This window comes from Manacus candei, unplaced genomic scaffold (assembly GCF_025592945.1).
Source record: "Manacus candei isolate 608988 ecotype Guabito, Panama unplaced genomic scaffold, ASM2559294v1 h1tg000026l, whole genome shotgun sequence".
Lineage (NCBI taxonomy): Eukaryota > Metazoa > Chordata > Aves > Passeriformes > Pipridae > Manacus > Manacus candei.
The window spans coordinates 2,810,595-2,828,378 of NW_026138074.1; the positions used below are offsets into that span (position 1 = coordinate 2,810,595).

A 17,784-nucleotide genomic window follows, 5' to 3' on the forward strand; every position below is an offset into this window, starting at 1 on the left:
CTTCAAGACATGTTTAAAAAAAGGATACTGTCTAACATGCAGTGTTCTACTTTAAACACAACATGCCAGCCACAGGCTCCCAGTTCATTATGATATGGAGCAGTCTCGTGCCTTTGGCTGTACATTACCAATACACATCTCGGCAAAGCTGGTCGTGACAAGCACCTTGTAGTTCCTGCTTCAAAAGCAAAACCATAAAAATCCTGCCTTCTGCCAGCGATATGATGCTTTTTATGCGGTGATAGATACTAATGTCACCTCTCCCCGCAGCTCCCACCCATTCGAAAAGAGTGGAAATAACCCACACGCGATTTTCACTACGTGCCTGCCCCTGAAACTGCTTATTCACATTACAACCGAGCCCACTATGCTGCAGAAGGACAGTTACAACGCAACGCTCCTCAAACTACCAGCGCAAACCACCAGGCAGCTGCCACTCCGGATCGTATCTCATAAAATAAGAGCAAGGAGAAAACCCAAGCAAACGCGTCTCGCAAGCGGAGCCCCATCCCTCCCCCCTCTCCCACCCATTCCTCCGGGGTTTGTGCCGCCGAGCCGAGCCCCGCAGCCCCCGCCCCGGCGGCTGAGCCCCGGGAAGCAGGATGCGGCCGCTGCCGCCGCTTACCGCTGCCCTGCTCTGCCCTGCCCTCCGCCGCGCTGCGGAGCGAGCGGCGCTGCTGCTGCTGCCTGCCGGGCACTCACCGCCGCTCCTCGCTGCTCCCCCGGCGGCGCGGGCGGGGCTCCCGCCGGCCCGGCCTCCCCGGGAAGGGTCCCTGTCTGCGGCAGGGCGGGGGGAGGCGGCGGCGGCCCCGCCGCGGGGGCGCGGAGCGGCGGCGGCAGCGGGAGAGGCGGCGAATGTAAATGAGGAGCCGCGGCTGCGGCAGCGGGAGAGGCTGTCAGGGCACGGGGGGCAGGGTCTTACCGGGGCTGGCTGGGGTGGGGTGGGGTGAGGTGGAGGAATTAGCAGTGATTGCGCGGAGAGGGGAAACCCGGGATTTAGGAGGGCCGGGCTGGGAAGGTTAAATGCACAGCAGCAGCTGTTGGCAGGAATACGGCGTCACAGTGAAATCACAGGTGGCTGCCGCACGGTCCCTTTGCTACGAGCAGTTTGACATTCTGATGGTGTTTTACCACTCATTTACACCGGGGCTCGTGTGCTGTCGGGGCAACTCTTACAGGTTTGAACCTGGCTGGAAAAGACCCCACTGCTGAGTTAGGATTTATCTCGTAGGCAAGGGACGTTTGTAGGGACGTTGATGTGGCTGCTCCAAGAGAAACTGAGCCTCGGAAATGCAGATCCAGAAACAGCGCCAGCTCCCAACCCCGGTCCCCTCCAGTAAAATGCCTTACCCAAGGTACTACTGCTTGCTGAAAATTTTAAGCCTTCCTTCCTCTCCCCTCATTAACCATAATTGTTATGGGTTGGTATGTTTCTATATGAACCAATGGAGGGAAAAATCCTACCTTTTTTACTTATCTTTTTTTCGTTAAAGTTTTCTATTGCTATATTATTATTATCAGCCAATACAAACCTGCTACATCTGTCTTCTAACAGTGTAGGCTATCTTACTTTTGATTTCTTATTACTTCAGTGGAAATGTTGAGTGTGTCAGGAATTCAGGACTTAAGAGTGCAAAGTGGTACACAGAGCTTCAGATTTGCATGGTAAGGTCATAGGAATCACAGAATAGTTTGCACTGAAAGGACCTATAAAGGTCATCTCGTCCAATTGCCTTGCAGTGGTCAGGGACATCTTCAATTAGATGAGGTTGCTGTCCAACCTGACCTTGAATGTTCCCTGGGATAGGGCATCTATCACCTCCCTGGGCAACGTGTGCCAGTGATTTACCACCCTCATTGTGAGGAACATATTCCTTAAATCTAACCTGAACCTACCTGCTTTGAGATTAAAACCACTACTCATTGTCCTATCACAACTGGCTCTACTAAAAAGTTTGTTCTTACCTTTCTAAGCCCCATTTTAAGCACTGAAAGGCCAAAATAAGGTCTCCCCAGCTGCCTTGTTGCTCAGCATTTCATTCAAGAGGCTTTACAGATTTGCTGCTGGTAGAATATTACCAACACTGAAACTATGGATTATTTGATGACACTTTCCTCTGTCAGTGCAAAGGCACCAACCATTGCTTTGTTTCCCTTCTCATTTCTTCTTTTGGCCAATATTTCCTTCAAGTTGCTGCATAATGATAACAAAATGAATGGGAGAGTCTGTGTCATACACCAATAACTGACATCTGTAGTTAGTTATGTTTTCAAGTCATAGTACAAGTATTAAATAATTAGGAAAAATGTGCTAATTGAGCTGTAGTAGCAGAACAACCCATTACTGGCTGGGAAGTGTAAGATTCTCAGCCTCCTATATGATGAACAAATAGATATGAGGACAGCTGCACAGATTGGCAGCGTTGGTTGTGTCTGCCAGTTTGTGGATACTCTGGTTCATAGTCAAAGAGAAAAGGAGCATCAGTTTGCCTAATAATCTTCCTGCCACCCTATCAAAATAAGGGAAGGATCTGAAGTTAAAAAGCACCCCTATGCTTCACATAGAGGGGATTTGTTTGGCAGAATGTCTATTAATTCTACTGAACTTTAAAAATAATATTGCTCTGTAAAAGCTTTTTCTTATGAAGTTGCTTAGTGCAGTTCAGGAAAAAAATTCAGCTGCTGAGAAAACATTATCCTAGGGTTCACATAGACCACATATGGAAACCATGTTTCAGAGAAATCACTTGTCTGTCTGTGCTTGACATACTGAGGTTAACCACTTTAAGGCACTTCAGGAGTTTGGTTTTAACTAGCCAGCAATAGATATTCACAGGTTAAAAGATGTTTTCTAAAGAAGACTAAAGTTCAGCCTCTTCAGAGATCTACACTTTAAAGTGCAGTTATGACTTATCTCTGGTCAAAAGCCAGCAAGCTTGGCTCCTTTGAGGCACTGTCATAAGTAATTATGAAGGACAAATTAAAAGGATTGGATTTTTTTTCTCACTGGAACAAAGTTATTCATGACATTATAACTGGTTATAAGAAATTTTCAAAATTCTTACGGCATTTGTAAAAGCACAAGACATTATTCATCCTTTACCTGATGAAAATAAAAAAAAAAGGGGTTCCAAACCAAAATAAGTGTCAATTTTTAGTGCATAGAGAATCCAAATTGAACTGTTTTAGATATAAAGCAAAATAGATGGAAGCTGTAAAGGGTATATATATGAACTTCTTATCCTTGAAGTACTTCTTAGCGCTCAAGAGAATTGAAGCCTGATAGATCCCCATCATCTTCTAAGGATCAGGATGAGGTGCGCAAGCAACACTGATCCAGTGTGAATAAGACATTCATGTAGGAGCCAGGGAAGACATATTTCCTTTTCAGAGCCTTTTCTGACAAGCCAGGTCATTTCTCCCGCTTTTTTTTTCCTCTCTTGTCTTTGGCCAGGTTGTCTCCAAGCTCCCTGGGATAGACACAGTCTTTAAAAACAGCACACAGACTTAAAAAAAAAATTCCCAATTTCAGTTAGGAATAGTAGGTACAATAAACCCACCCCCCCAATTTACAGAGCTGGAGCCAGCAAAATAACAAAATAATTCCAAATTTCTCAGTGTCCTTTTGAAAATATATCACCTCAAGGCTGCTCTCTTAGACAATGCAGGAGCGATTCTATTGCAAACTCTCAGAGCTACAGCCATCTGGAACCATGGATGAGCCCTCTAAGACTATAACCATTCCTTCTCTCCACAGACCAGTCACGTGGTTGGTTGCAAACATCCAGCAGGAGCTTAGAAATATGCAATTTTTAAAACTGAATCAGTCTGTCACTGAAAGGAAAACCTATATAGAACTTATTACACAGTATTTTTCCACCCCCTTCTTATTCTGGAAGGACTATAATTATTCCCTGTTTCAGAAGCTGTACAGTAGTAATCCCTTTCCTCCTACATGCTTCATTTACAACTTCAGAGCTAACAGCATATTAAATTTTTAATAAATTATACTAAAATATTGTGGCACTGTTCTAAAAAAAAACCCTGAAGATGAGTCATTAAGGATATGTTCCTTACTTGCATAAAACTATCCCTTAAACACATAGTGATTTTTACAAAAATGTGTTGGCTTATAAACATCTATGATCATAAATACTTCTCAGAAAAGCACTGACAGTGAATTTGTAGTATTTCAGTCACTTTTTTTAAGTCACAGAAGGAGAAAGCCTTTTCATTTTCACTATTAATCTCTTTTCCTTTCATCTCAAATTTAATTCATCTCTAGGTCTTTACAAAGTCATGAAATTATTCATGTGCTAAGAAGAATAAGGTAGTATGAAAGAAGGAAGGACCTCACAAATATTCAATAAAAGTAACAACAAAAATACTGGGAAGAATAAGGAAAATATTGGACTTCATTCGTTCTGAACCACAACATTGGTCTGAGCCATTTTAGAAAGTTTTAAAAATAATGCTTCTATTTTTGGATCCACAGGACTGATTTTGATGGGGAGTCCAGATAACAGCAGGCAATTGAGTGTTCTTTTACTACTGTCTTTTGTATTGATGCTTATACTTAACATTGGGTCCTCAAATCCATGGTTAAAATAATTAATTAAAGTAGTCTGCTTTTCAGGCATCTCAAAAGTTCACCTGCTTCACTGACAACCACAGAAAGTATAAATACCTAGCACCTCTAAGACTGAGCACTGTTTACTTAAATGTCTATACTCGGCTTTGGAAATCTAACAGTAAATCTACAGATTTCAAAAACCTTAACTTTCATATCTGGGGATTTTCTACATTTTCCTTGTGAGATGCTCAAACAAGCACATTAAGACACCCCAGAATTTGTAAAGAGAAATGGAAGAACCGAAGAAGCAAAAGATGATCAGCTATGAATGCCAGTCATTTACAGATAGGACATGCTTACATATTGGATGGTTTGAGGAAAGCAAACCATTCGCGGATTTTGTTTTGATGCATATTGATCAAGATGGGCTCTCAAAAAGACAGCTGTTAGTAGGGGAAAGTTGTCCTTGTGCTGCTTGCATGAACATAACAGAAGTCTCTAAGTGTTTAGGTAACCAACTAATATCTCAAAGTGGAAAAGAAGCAATATATTAAAAATACAAAATCTTCAACAAAACACGGTAATTACCAGATCTTTCAAAGTTCTCATAGAGGGAAGAAAAACCTTTAGCCTTACAGAAGTATTCAAAAGACTTTGAGAGTTCTTGTCCTTGGAGAAGACTGCAGCTGTTTAGGTATTCTACTGAAGAGCATGGAGCATACCATTGAAAAGAGTAAACTAGAATATAACATTTTCAGTGCTTGTCACAACTATTTTAGTTCTGCCTCTGAATATTATATATTCAAAATGTGAATGCTTGTCTTATAAATGCTCTGAAAAGACTATTCAAAACCAAAGGTGCTGAGGAGATGCATATACCTCACCCATATCTTAATGAAATGCATTTATGATGATGATCACTGGTAACATTGTAGTAGTTTACATGGAGAAAAGCTATTCTGAAAACACTTGAAACGTGTTGACAAAGAAATCTAGTTTAAAAAAGCCCTCACCCACAAAGAATTCCTAGTACTGTCTGAGCAATCACTAGTGGTGGGAGGTGTCTTCCTGAAAAGTCACCACATGACACCAAAACAGTGAAGGCTTACACTTCTCTTTTACCATATGTCTACCAGATTCAGGAATAACAACAGTGGCACAGCAGGGAAGAAACTCAGGCACTCTGGACCACAAGTGACTGAGAAGACTTCCTCTCATAGCTTGCCTAAGGCATATCTTCACATGTCCTGTAAACTCTAGGGATTTGATGCTGCTGACTTTTCCTTCAACCTAGGTGTTTCCCTAGTTTATGTCTGTGTGATTGACAGAAATGTTCCATGATCACCTTTAGGCATATATAAATATATGCTTTTCAGCAGTTCCTAGTGATCACCTAGCAAATTGCCTGAGTTCTTTCATTAAAAAGAATCCACATAAATGAAACAATGAACTTTTTAAACAGGAAAAAGATTTGCTCTACCACAAAAACTTATCAAAATAAGTGTGGTTCAAATAGGTGGAATTTAGTCTGGGATGTACATCTCATGGAAACTTAATGTGTAAATTATATTAATCTTCTTATGCCCATCTCTTAGAAATAGAAAACAATAGGATTGTAATAGTAGAAGTAAATGGCTAAATAAAACTAAAATCAACTGCAGGAAAAGATGAAAGAATATGACATTGAAAAGAAATCTAAGATTATTTTCCTGTATGTTGCTAAATGTTTTTACCCAAGCACTTAATCCTGCAGTTGTGTTTTAATAAACTGATGTTAAGGCTCTTATTATTGTGTCAGCATTGTGATAAAAAATCCAGGAGGCCTTTCCAGAGATCATCACCAAATCAGCAAAAAGCTAGGGCTTGATATATTCTTAATAAGCAACAGATAAGATACAAACTTCCCTTGTATTTAGAACCTCTCTCCTGTTCAGAAACTAAATTCATTGCTTCATTATAATTAGGACCTTTGCAGATTTCTTTATAATTGCTAATTACTTTTTAATCTCCCTGGCAATAAATAGCTTTTCTAAACTTAATTGATTTTGCTCACAAGGGCTAACAGATTACCCAAGATTCTGCTCACCATCTGTCATGTAAACACAGGTAAAGTAAAATTTTCCTTGCTTTTTCTTCCTAAATTATATCTCTTTTCCTTTGGAGTTGTTCTATCCAGACTTAGAATATCACACAGCAGTTTTTGGTTGGATGCATTTATTTGTAAAGTAACTTTTCAGAAGCAGAAATTATATATACAGTGAACAGCGACTTTCAATAAGTTGAAAAGGGTTATATTAACCTAAAAGTTGCTCTGAAAAGATGGTGGAACTCTTATTCCTAAATGTAAAAATCTCTAAAGCTACAATCAGGTTCCAAATATCAATTTGTTAGATTAATTAATTATTATATGTCTCCAAATTAAGAAAAGTGAAATAAGATGTGTTATTTGCCTTCTTCTGAATTGTGCATTTCAGGGAGAGAAGGAATAAAGAAGGAATAGAGAATTCGTGTTTTCAGCCTCAAAGGTTGGGATGCTTTATAATGAAAATTAATTGTCACATAACTTACAAGTCTAGGAAGTGAGACTTCAGAAACAGATGTCTGATTAAAATTGTTTGCACTGTCCCTGATCCAATTAGAAAATTATCCCCCTGCCATCATGGCACTGATATTTCTGGGTTTTATGAAAATATAACCAGTTAGAGCCTACTGGATGTCTTCTTTATAGCTGGATGAATGTATTTGAATGACTGCATGAACAAAACAATTTTATAAGTCTTTTTCAAGGGCTATTAATTCAGCCATGTGAACATTAGCATTTTGTAGAGTTTTTCAAGTGCATTTGGTTGCAAAATGTACTGTAGGATTTTGATTCAGTAGTGCATTAGTTTTCTGCTGGTGTGAAAATGCCCCAGTCAAAGCAGCTTTCCAGAAGGGTTCCACAATGGCCTCCATGATCTTACAACAGTATTTTTTCTCACTTTGTTAAGGAAAAGAAAAAGAAGGTCTTTTTTCTAAATATGACTTCCAAGAAATTGTGGAAGTATTGCTGCCAAATAGAAGATACGGCCAAGGTATCTGCCCTTTGTTTATTGTTAAAAATAAATGTGGAATGTTGAAAAAAACAAATAAAATATGGCTTTTTTCTAAGGAAATAAAAAAGTAAAAGTACATATTACATCTGAAACCTGGCAGTTGAATTATGTTCTAGTATATTGATTTCTTTTGATTGCTTTTATTCACAGTGTTACATTTTGTTTACTTAATAAGTAGGAAAAATAAAATCATTTTCAGAAAGAGCTTTCCTTTCTTTTAGTATCTTCAGGGGATTAAAAAAACCCTCTTTGTTTTCCATCCATTTGCCATCCTACTTTTGCCTACCATTTTTACTATTTTTTGCTTTCCTCCCTGCTTGCAAAAGGTTCTCAGGCATTTTTACAGGGCCAACCTCCTAAACAATCTCTGCCCATCAATTTCCTAAGGGTTCAGGTGTTTGACTCTTTCAAACTTCTGGAAAAACCAGTCTACCCGTCTACCAGTCTCCCAGGCAACCAGCAGTAGGACAAGAGGGCACAGTCTTAAACTGTGCCGGGGAGGTTTACAGAGAGAGTAATCAGACATTGGAATGGGCTGCCCAGGGAGGTGGCAGATTCACTGTCCCTGGAGGTTTTTAAGATGAGACTGGATGTGGCACTTAGTGCCATGGTCTAGTAGCCACAGCAGCGTTGGATCAAGGATTGGACTTGATGATCTCGGAGGTCTTTTCCAACCCGGTTGATTCTATGATTCTATAGCTCTGCAATACAAATCTTCATCAAATCCTACATTTGCTTTATCAGTTCTGATTATATTTTTTGGATATTTATCTTGTAATGTGTATGAATTATGTATATTAATGAACATTGACATTAATTGCCAGACACTGCATTATAATCAGAGAAATGAGTCTCACAGAGTGCCATTCCCTGATTTCATGTTGGGGAGAGTGCTGGACTCAGGTGATGCACTGTCAGGACAGTCCTCAGGGTCCCATAATGACCCTCCCACTGTCAACCAGATGCAGCAGCAGGGTGACAGATTTGCAGATGCCTGTAAGCAGATCTTTAGTCTATCTGCAAGCTCTATCACCTCTGAAGATCCAATACTGAAAGCAAGCACACCATCCACCTTGTCTTGATTTTAGAGCAATCACAAGTTACTCAGTGCATCTAGGACAATTGCTGATATTTGTGAGAGTCATGTAGGGAATTTCCTGGAAAAGATAGCAAATGTTTTGGCTTCTTATTTATCTCCAGTAAAAAGGAATGTTCTAAAGGTGGGTGAATTTGTTCATTATGTGTCATACTTCGAGGCGTTTGGATAAGCATTGGTCACACTGAAATAAACAGTATCCAATGCATTGGGATGGCAACAGGCCAATCCTTGGAAAGAAAATAAGTGTATTCAGACTGTGAAATTTGGAGTAATGATTCACCCAGCCTTGTGGCAGAAGTATAAGGAGTCAGGCTGGTAGATGCTGAGCCTGGACTGATAGCAGTAGGGCTTCTTTCACTTGAAACAACCAACCCAAGACACACTTGGGAATCCCTACCTAAGGGTGTCATGCCATGCCTTGAATTCACAGAATAGATAGCAAACTGTGTCTGAGTGTGAATGTGCACACATGCAGCAGTAAATAAATGTTGTGATTTGCAGCTCAGTTCCAACGTAGCATCTGGGTCCTCTTTCATCAGTGTGCCCAAGTCTATTTTTTCAGCATTAGTGTCAAGCTTTTCAGCTCGAAAGCAAAAGATTTTTCTTAGACCATTGAAGAGCTTACAGTTCTTCCATCTGTCCTGTTACTTCCTTACTGTACATGGAAAATGGGGGATTCCAATCTATATGGTTGGTTCTGTTTTGAATGCTTAATTCAACCTTGTTATTAACCCTCTAGCAATTCACAGTCCAACATCAACCAAGATTATCCTAATGGTTTTACAGGCCCATGGCCATATTCTGAGACTTTGAAGTCAATCATTTAGCTTGAATAAGGACTTCAGAAATGTTAAAGCTTTTGGTTAAGAACTGCAGACACAGAAACAAAACAATACAATGCCCCTGCTTACCCCTTTTTCTCTTGAAGACAAAATGGAAATAGTTGCCTCATACTTTTCTCTTCCTATGCAAGTCTGTGGTTTCATGAGGTTTACATTATTAAAAATTATCCTCTAAGGCAAAAGTTGTAGAACCAACTTAACGTAGCTCATTTTGAAGTCAATGAGTTTCTATGTGAACAGTCAAGTCATGTAAGTGTAATAAGAAAGCAATAATACAGTAATAACCAAGTGGGAAGAAGCTTGAGTACTTATTAAGCCTTGCTCCCTCAGGACTCAACAATTATGTCCGAGTTTTTAAATATGCTGAGCTTCAACTTAAGTCATGTACATATAATGGAGCAGACAAAATTTTAACAGATTCACACTGTTTAGAGTTCACTGAATTTTGCATTTGTGTGAGTAGTACCTCCGTATATAATTTATCTTTCCTAAGCTGCCATTCAAAAATAAAATTAATCAAGGAAAAAGTAAAGGCAATGTTATATTCAGTCGAAAAGAATGAATTTGTTTTAGTGCAATTCTTTTTTCAATTTGCTTTCTCTTAAAGGAAGACCATGAGTAGTTTTTTCCCACTGCAGTTGCTGCTGGAATGACTGAAGGAAAGAATGAAGACATAACTAGGAAACAAAGGGCATTTGTAAAACTAATATAATTTGCCCATGGAATTTTAGCGCTCATGCAACACATGTTTGAATTAAAAAGTCTAAGTTTTCCCTTCTCTTTCTGAATTTATTTTAGGAAACACTGACCACATTTCAGCTTTGATGTAACCATTTTTATCCTAGACAACTTACAGCTTTAATTATTTAGCACCTGTGTCAGACGGCTCAATCCATGGAGTTAATCGTCCTTTAACAGGAAATCTCTAAACTCATTCTTCCTCTAGCCCTCCACCCTCATCATAGACTAAAGACAAACTTTAGCCAACCCATAATCAGCTTCTTCCAACCAGCAGTTTTACTTATTTGGTGCCTTTTGATTTATAACGCCATTCACTGTGGCACCTGCTTCATCTCAGCCCTATTCAACCTTCACTAATGGCTTGCCAGACACTTACTTATTCATCTCCAAGAAATGCTTCACCTAATGGAGGGTTGCAATTCTCCATTTCTCAAAGTAAGGAGTGAAGGAACCTGTTTTTCTTTGTCAGCTGAATGCACATAGATATATGCACATACATATATTTTCATTACTCACTACAGGTTTTTCCAATCACAAAAGTTTCTCTGTCTGACTGTCAGGAAATATTTGTGTCCTCGCATTACTTGTATTAATATCAGCTCTGACTCCCTCTGTGTAAACTAGAACTGATTCTCCTGTATCCTCCTGATTTTTATTTCCTATACTCCTAGCCAAGACGAGAAAGATTATATGGGAAACACAATACACCCAGGCAAAATAAAATATAGTCTAAAGAGACAAACTTGGTCAAATGTCTGTCTGAACAACACCAGAAATTATAGAAAAAAAACAAATTAAAAATTAAAGACACAGTCATTGTGTACATAACACTGACCTACCAGTATTTTTCTACTTCCATTGCATCTGCTGAATCTCTCATCCCTTTGCACATTTGCAGTGGCATCACAAGACCTCTGGCAGTGGCACTGTCCAGCTGACATCAATATAAGCCCTGCTGTCGAGTCCAAGGATTAAGAACTTTGTTTTATATGCAAGTCAGAATTTTGCTTTCGAAACAATGTATTCTCCATTAGCTTCAAAAGTTGTTTTACCTTCTCTTTACCTGTTGCTTTCTTCCTATCTTCTTCGGTAGAATGACTAAAAATAATTACCTGGTTATAAATAACTAATGTCCCTGAATACAAGGGGAAATGAAATGAAAACTGATCTTTTGCATTAGATCCAAACCTGTTAGGGACAGTTTCCTTTGCAGTGCAATTGTAATTGGCCAACTTTGTGACTTAAGGGCAAGGAAGACTTAAGAAATAAAAGAAATATAAGTCAGAGAGGGTAACAACCTACATCTCATTTGAAATTAGATCTGTGTACCTGAAACAAATTAGATCTGTTTGCCTGATTAATAAGTTTATGGCAGACATACAAATAGTCAGGGGATATTTTTGTCCATAATATGAAAAAATTAAAAAGAACTGAGCAATGAAGGTCTAAGGAAATACTAAAAATAGCACAAAACTGCGACAGTCAGTCATGGGACCAACAACAGTGCTGTGTTGTACAGAAAGAGTAACAAATAATTCCTTCAGAAGGTGCAAATTCCCAAATGTTTTGTAAGGTATCTGACTTTTTTTACCTGGAAGGACGTTATGCCCTTGCAAAAAAACCCTGTGTGTTTGGTACTGGCTTTGAAGCAAACCGCTTTCTCTTGCAGAATTAGTTTTTCTTGCATTTTGCTTTAAATCAAATGTTATTTTCAAGAGTGTTTTGTAAAGCAGTAAGTGATTGTGAAATATTAAAGACATGAATTTGTGTGTAGGCAATTCAATGAAAAAAGAGGGTACATAAGAAAACATGCCTCAGATATGCCGTAGCAAACAATATTTACCCATTTTCATCAGACACCCTGACTACCAAAGTAAATAGACAAGGCACAGGTCATACAAAGTTTCCTGGTCTTACCACCACTCTTTTTAGTAATTAGGACCTTTGAAGAGGATGACCTGGGAGGGATTTCCTGTTCAACAAAGTAGTCTCTGCTAAAAGAAGGATTCTGCTTCTTCATACTTAAAGAGCTGCCCAAGTTCACTAAAATATAAATGAGTACACTTGTATTTTTCTGCACACTACTCTTGTTTGAATGGAAAAATGTGAGGGAAGACATAATTGAAAAACAGACCTAAGTTTGTTCAAAACATGGAGGCAAATTTACAAATGTTGATACGCGTGGGGGTTTATTTTAAAGGTTGTAGTACAGCAAAACAACTCTGGGGAGCCTAGAGGCTCAGAGTTTCATTGTGAGGTTCTGCCTAATCAAATGTACAGTACGTGTCACTGGAAATAGTGGCAACATGCTGATAAAGTGAGGCATTCTTTATGCATTTATCTAACAGAAAAGTACGGGTGAGTTACCATTCACCTTACTAGCCAGAAGCAGTTCGGTTCCCTCTCTCTCATTCTAACTTTGTCAGCTTCTATATGCTGGTCATTAAAACACAATTCTGCCCTCCCAGTCTGTCTAGTTTACCTTGTTTTAAAAACTGTCCCTCAGAAATGATCTGCAGGATTTAAATGGTTCCGTGATTTGGAATTTTCTGAGAATGCCTATTTGTCGTATCTTTAAAAGATCTGGGGCAAAACAATTAGTAATACTATAGAGAAATGGGAACGAGTTATTTTATAAGAAGAATAGATATATTTTTTTTAGGGAAAATAATTTTGGGCTATTTCATATTCAAAGGGAAGATAGTTGTATCAGTCATTGCTTGTGTTAGCAATTCTGAATTAATTATTGCATACACAGTGCTATTATTTGCCAGCTCTCCAGAATGAAAACAATAGTAGTGGATTTCAATGCATAGAATTATGTAATCCTAATTTGAATTTACATAAACCTTTATAAAATCAGAGACCAACTATAATGACCTCCAACTGCACAAAATATTTCAGATAAAAAGAGGTTGCTATAACTCAAATTCCTAATTTTAATCCACTTTGCTAAAAATAAAGAGGACAATTCTGACACATTTATTCATGTTGCAAGTACCCATCTGCAGGTGTTGCTCTACTGAAGAATAGAAAGGCATGAATCACAGAATATTCTGAGTTGGAAGGGACCCACAAGGATCATCAAGTCCAACTCTTAAGTGAATGGCCCACAGAGAGATCGAACCCACAACCCTGGTGTTATTAACACCATGCTCTGAACAACTGAGCTTATTTCTGTGTCATGGTCCTGACTGAAGGTTCATTGGTGCTACAATGGACATCTGATTACAGGAAAATTTCCACTATGGCTGCAGGAGCATGGTTATAAATAGATTGTGCTCAGCATAAGTCAAGCACGTAGGTTTTGCCCCACTGGGCATAGAAAGAAATATCGGTTCACTTTATATTCTCCGTCTTTGTTTGGAGAACTCACTTGTTAATCCAACACAGGCAGCAAGCAATTCACTGCATATTTTTCCTATGCTCTTATTCCTGTCAGTCCTAGTAATAGAGGACTGTCTTGTTGTTTCTTTGGATCATTACTGAAACACATTTATTCACTGCTGTCTCAGGGTTGATGAACAGGTGTATTCTTAAATCTTCATTTAGTTTTCAGTGAATCATTTGGATGTTTCGGAGTTCAGTCTCTCAAATGCACTCCTTCATGTCATTCAAATTTACCCTGAGCTGACAGGATTGCAGTGCCAGATTAATTGCTGTGTATGAGTTTGCTTTGCTAGCAAGTAATGAGTTGAGGAAATGACAATGCATAAAAAAGTATTGTTATAGTTCTGATAAAGCAAGGTCTGTAGGATGGACACATCCTTTTACTAGGTCAAATTATACAGTTAGGAAAAATGGACAAGTTTCCAGGCACAATCATCTGGAGCCTAATCGTTTGTCCCAACTGTATTAGCTGGTTTAATACCATTCTTCATAAGCTTTGTCTCTCTGTCAGACACACACACACACACAGATGCAAGGTACTTGTTTGTGTCTTGCATATTAATTTCAAATGAGGGTTTATTGGGAAGGCATTTCCAGGTTTTGTCAGGGAAAAGGAGGGGAAGGGGGGTACTAGGTAAGAAAAAAGAGAGAACACTGAATTTTCCTGAAACTGAAGAGTAGAGTTTGTTACTTGTGAAAATTATTATAGAGTAGGTACTGGTAGACACAACTGGCTGCAAATTTCTTTGTGAGATGACTGTGATTGAGGTTCCAATCTATAGACCTCTGGGCTTCATAAATTTGGATTATGACAGAGTTTGAACTGCTCTGTGCTGATTTACATTCGCTCAGGTTATTCTGGTTTTGAGATGTTTACTACATGAATTTATTGGTATGGTGTGACAGCTGGGGAGAAATACAAGGGAAATTTTGGAAATGCTAAGGAACTAGTCTGGAAAAAGGAAACACCTGTGAAGAGAGGACAAAAACCAAGGTTCTTTCTGACAAAGAAAAGTGATACACTGGAGAAATCAAGCCAAGAAACAAGCATTTTCTAAATATTGGAGATAACAAGGCAGGCAAAATTGAAACAAAACTGATCCTTTTGGCCTTTGCAGATCACTGAAAATCCCAATCACTGATGAAATTGCTTCCAGTACCATGGAGGTCACAGTAAGTTATTTGTGCCCAAACTGTGCAGACATATTGTCATGAAGGTGGTAACTTTGCATTGATAAACCTGAAATGCTGAATGCTGCATGGCATAAAAAGTTTGGAAGTGCCTTTCTCTGAACCAGTCCAACCTGGATAATTCTATTCCAGGGACTTAAATGCCCAACACATTTAAAATGGTTATCTGGGTTTTTTTCCCACTTCGTCCTCTAAGCTTCTATCTCCTTGCTACTTCCTATTAAATAAAACACCTCATATTTATGTAAGAGACAAGCTCATAGACATTACAGACACATGCTACAATGTGTGTGTACTTTTGATGTCCTTTGAGGTGAAAAGCGGTATATATTAATGTGAGATTATTATCTTTTCTTCAATAAGAAATCAAAGGGAAAAAAGATCAGAAGGTACCGATTTCATATAAAAACACAATGAGAGGTCTGTGTCTTCATGGTTTGTTTACCAACTTAGTTATAACTTGTAATGACTACTGCCTCTTCCATGACGTATTTAGGTTGCACGTTAGATTATTAGAGTGATTATTCAGTATTGGTCAAACCTTAAGGTCCTAATAAATTACTGGTACAAGTAAAATTATTAAAGTCAATCACAACTTTATCTACAAATGGAGTAAACCCAGACTATTTCCTTAGCACCTGGTCTACTGCTTTATTTCACAGTTCTATTTTCATCTTTATCTTCACGGCTTTATCCGACATATAGCATCTCTACTGACTTTACACAAGAATAGGACTAACAGAGATATTTGATCTCTTGGAGAAGTTTTTCCAGGATCAGATAAGAGAAATACAAACCAGTACTGCCCTTTGATACCACACATTACTCCTTTTTTCAACAGACCTAATTATTAAGTATTGCTTAAGTTCCTGTTTGTTTTAATCAATTTGATTTCCAGAGAAGGTTGCCTAAGTAAGGGTGAAAAATGCAAAGTGACTTCAAGTTCTGATCCATCTTTTAGCAACCACCAATATTTAAGGAGTAAACTGAGAGATACCATCAATGGCAAAAGGCACTGAAGTGAGACTACGCAATTTCCCATGCTTTAAATTCAATATCTCAGTAGCAATAGACAAGTTTATCCCTACATTAAATATCAAGGTTAGTTTGTGTAGCAGATTTATTGAAAATGATGATGGGAAGCACAGCATGAAAAAGTGGAATGCAGCTAGCAGGAACTGCCTGGTTTCTGGAAATCTAACAACAGAGTTATCAATATCTACCTTTTTGAACAGAAAGCTGAAAGAGATGAAGGAAGAGATGAAACTAAATTTGATATTTTTCCTCCATATTCATACTTGCCTTTTATTTACAGAGTTTGCTGTTCCAATGCCATCATATGTCCTTGATTCACCAGGAGAGCTGAATGTGAAACCAGATTCAGATTTTTCAACTCAGCCCAAATCACAGAGCATGGCTGGTAAACAGTTCATTTCATTTACCTGTCTATTTTAACTATCTAAACAGACCAAGTCCCACATGCATTATGAGTAAAATAACAAATATAAAGAAGCAAATAGAATGTCAGAATTTTATTACACAGAAATACTTCTAAAAATAAATGTTCCATCTGCAGACTAACAGTGAAAAAAAGAATCGATTTTTACTTCTTTCTCAGTGTTCCATGCACTGCCTATAGGTTGCCAGTTTTACCTTAGTCTACACAGTAAGTGAAATCTGATTACTTTGAAGCTCAAAAAATGTATCACAGGTCAGAATTAATAGCTGTAAACCAGAACAGACATCTTTCTCATTAAATGATGCCAAAGCACACTTCTCTCATCTCATGGTCATGAAGACACTGATGAAAAATGCAATGACCTCCACTACTGTACGCACTAAAAATTATAAGGTCTGAACAGTCAGCAGCTAATTCTGAGCAATGCCAAGAGGATTATGTATCATTGTTTTAAATTCCTTGTTGTATCATTCTGCAGACATGACTGGCATTCTGCTGAAGATACAAGTTCACTCTGGATCTCCCTTAAGGATTAGTATAAGTTATGGAGAAAGGAGCAGAATATGTGCTGAACAATTGTTACCCAATGATAAAATAGACTGAAAATGTGACTAACTGTATTGAGTTTATATTTTGTTTAAAGGAGATTGAAGAAAAAGATAAAAAAAATCTTAGTGAAATGCATTAGTTACTCTGGAGTGCTGTAGTCATGAGTATCACCCCATGTTGAACAGCTTGAACATCTATGCCATGCTTCATATTGCATATGCCATGTAAATTACAGAAAATATTTTTGTACATTCATTGCATTGTTTAGAAACTTTTTTGGAGAGCAAAGCATTTCTATCTAGATGCAACAGTAACTATAAGGACAATGCTCAGTCTTGTTCTCCTACAAACTGGAATGTTTTTCATATTATTGAAAGTACGGTGTAACTAAAATCTCTTGCCCTTACAAAAGAAGAGGAAATTTAGACCCTTTAATGAATGCTTTTGTACAGCTGGTCAGAAAACCAAAATGCATGAAAAATTCTGAGTTTTCAGTTAGTCTTTGACAGTTCTTTCTAAAAAGAGTTGCCAATATTTTCTCAGGAATAATAACAGACATGCTGAATACAGATTATTAAACTAAGGCAAAACCTTACATGTGGGACACACAGTTCCACTGTCCTGCCAATCCTGAGTTAAAGAGCAACTTGAGTCTCCCATATTCCAGACAGGAGAGAAATCTAACCATCCATCACAAGAATTCATTTCTCTGGTGCCAAGAGAGGTGGAGTTCTTACGTAAAGCACAGTAACTGAATCCAGAGAGGCTGAGAGACATCTACCTTGGAAAAGCCAAGAATGTCAGTGTAAGGTACTCATCAGATGTGACAGCACTTGCTTGAACCC

The 17,784-nt window shown here is 38.4% G+C and overlaps 2 protein-coding genes across 2 annotated transcripts in view; one reads left to right on the forward strand and one right to left on the reverse strand.

Moving 5' to 3' along the window:
• Positions 1–818, reverse strand: part of TMEM108 (transmembrane protein 108) — a 161,198-nt gene extending 160,380 nt beyond the window's left edge. Inside the window, exon 1 of the mRNA XM_051789116.1 lies at positions 626–818. The gene's annotated coding sequence lies outside the window, so the exon portion shown is untranslated. The remainder of the gene's footprint in view (positions 1–625) is intronic.
• Positions 603–16,993, forward strand: LOC127471786 (uncharacterized). The gene is made up of 4 exons (XM_051789081.1): positions 603–857; positions 1,232–1,355; positions 16,247–16,351; positions 16,869–16,993. Exons 1-4 carry the CDS (start codon positions 603–605, stop codon positions 16,991–16,993), a joined length of 609 nt encoding a protein of 202 aa, XP_051645041.1.
• Positions 16,994–17,784: the final 791 nt, after the last annotated feature.

Excerpts from the sequence above, each read along its gene's own strand:
- LOC127471786 (XM_051789081.1), top strand. The coding sequence starts at position 603 with ATGCGGCCGCTGCCGCCGCTTACCGCTGCCCTGCTCTGCCCTGCCCTC. Across the intron at positions 1,356-16,246 it reads AGTAAAATGCCTTACCCAAG|AGTTTGCTGTTCCAATGCCA; the intron begins GTACTACTGCTT and ends TTTTATTTACAG. Across the intron at positions 16,352-16,868 it reads CAAATCACAGAGCATGGCTG|ACATGACTGGCATTCTGCTG; the intron begins GTAAACAGTTCA and ends ATCATTCTGCAG.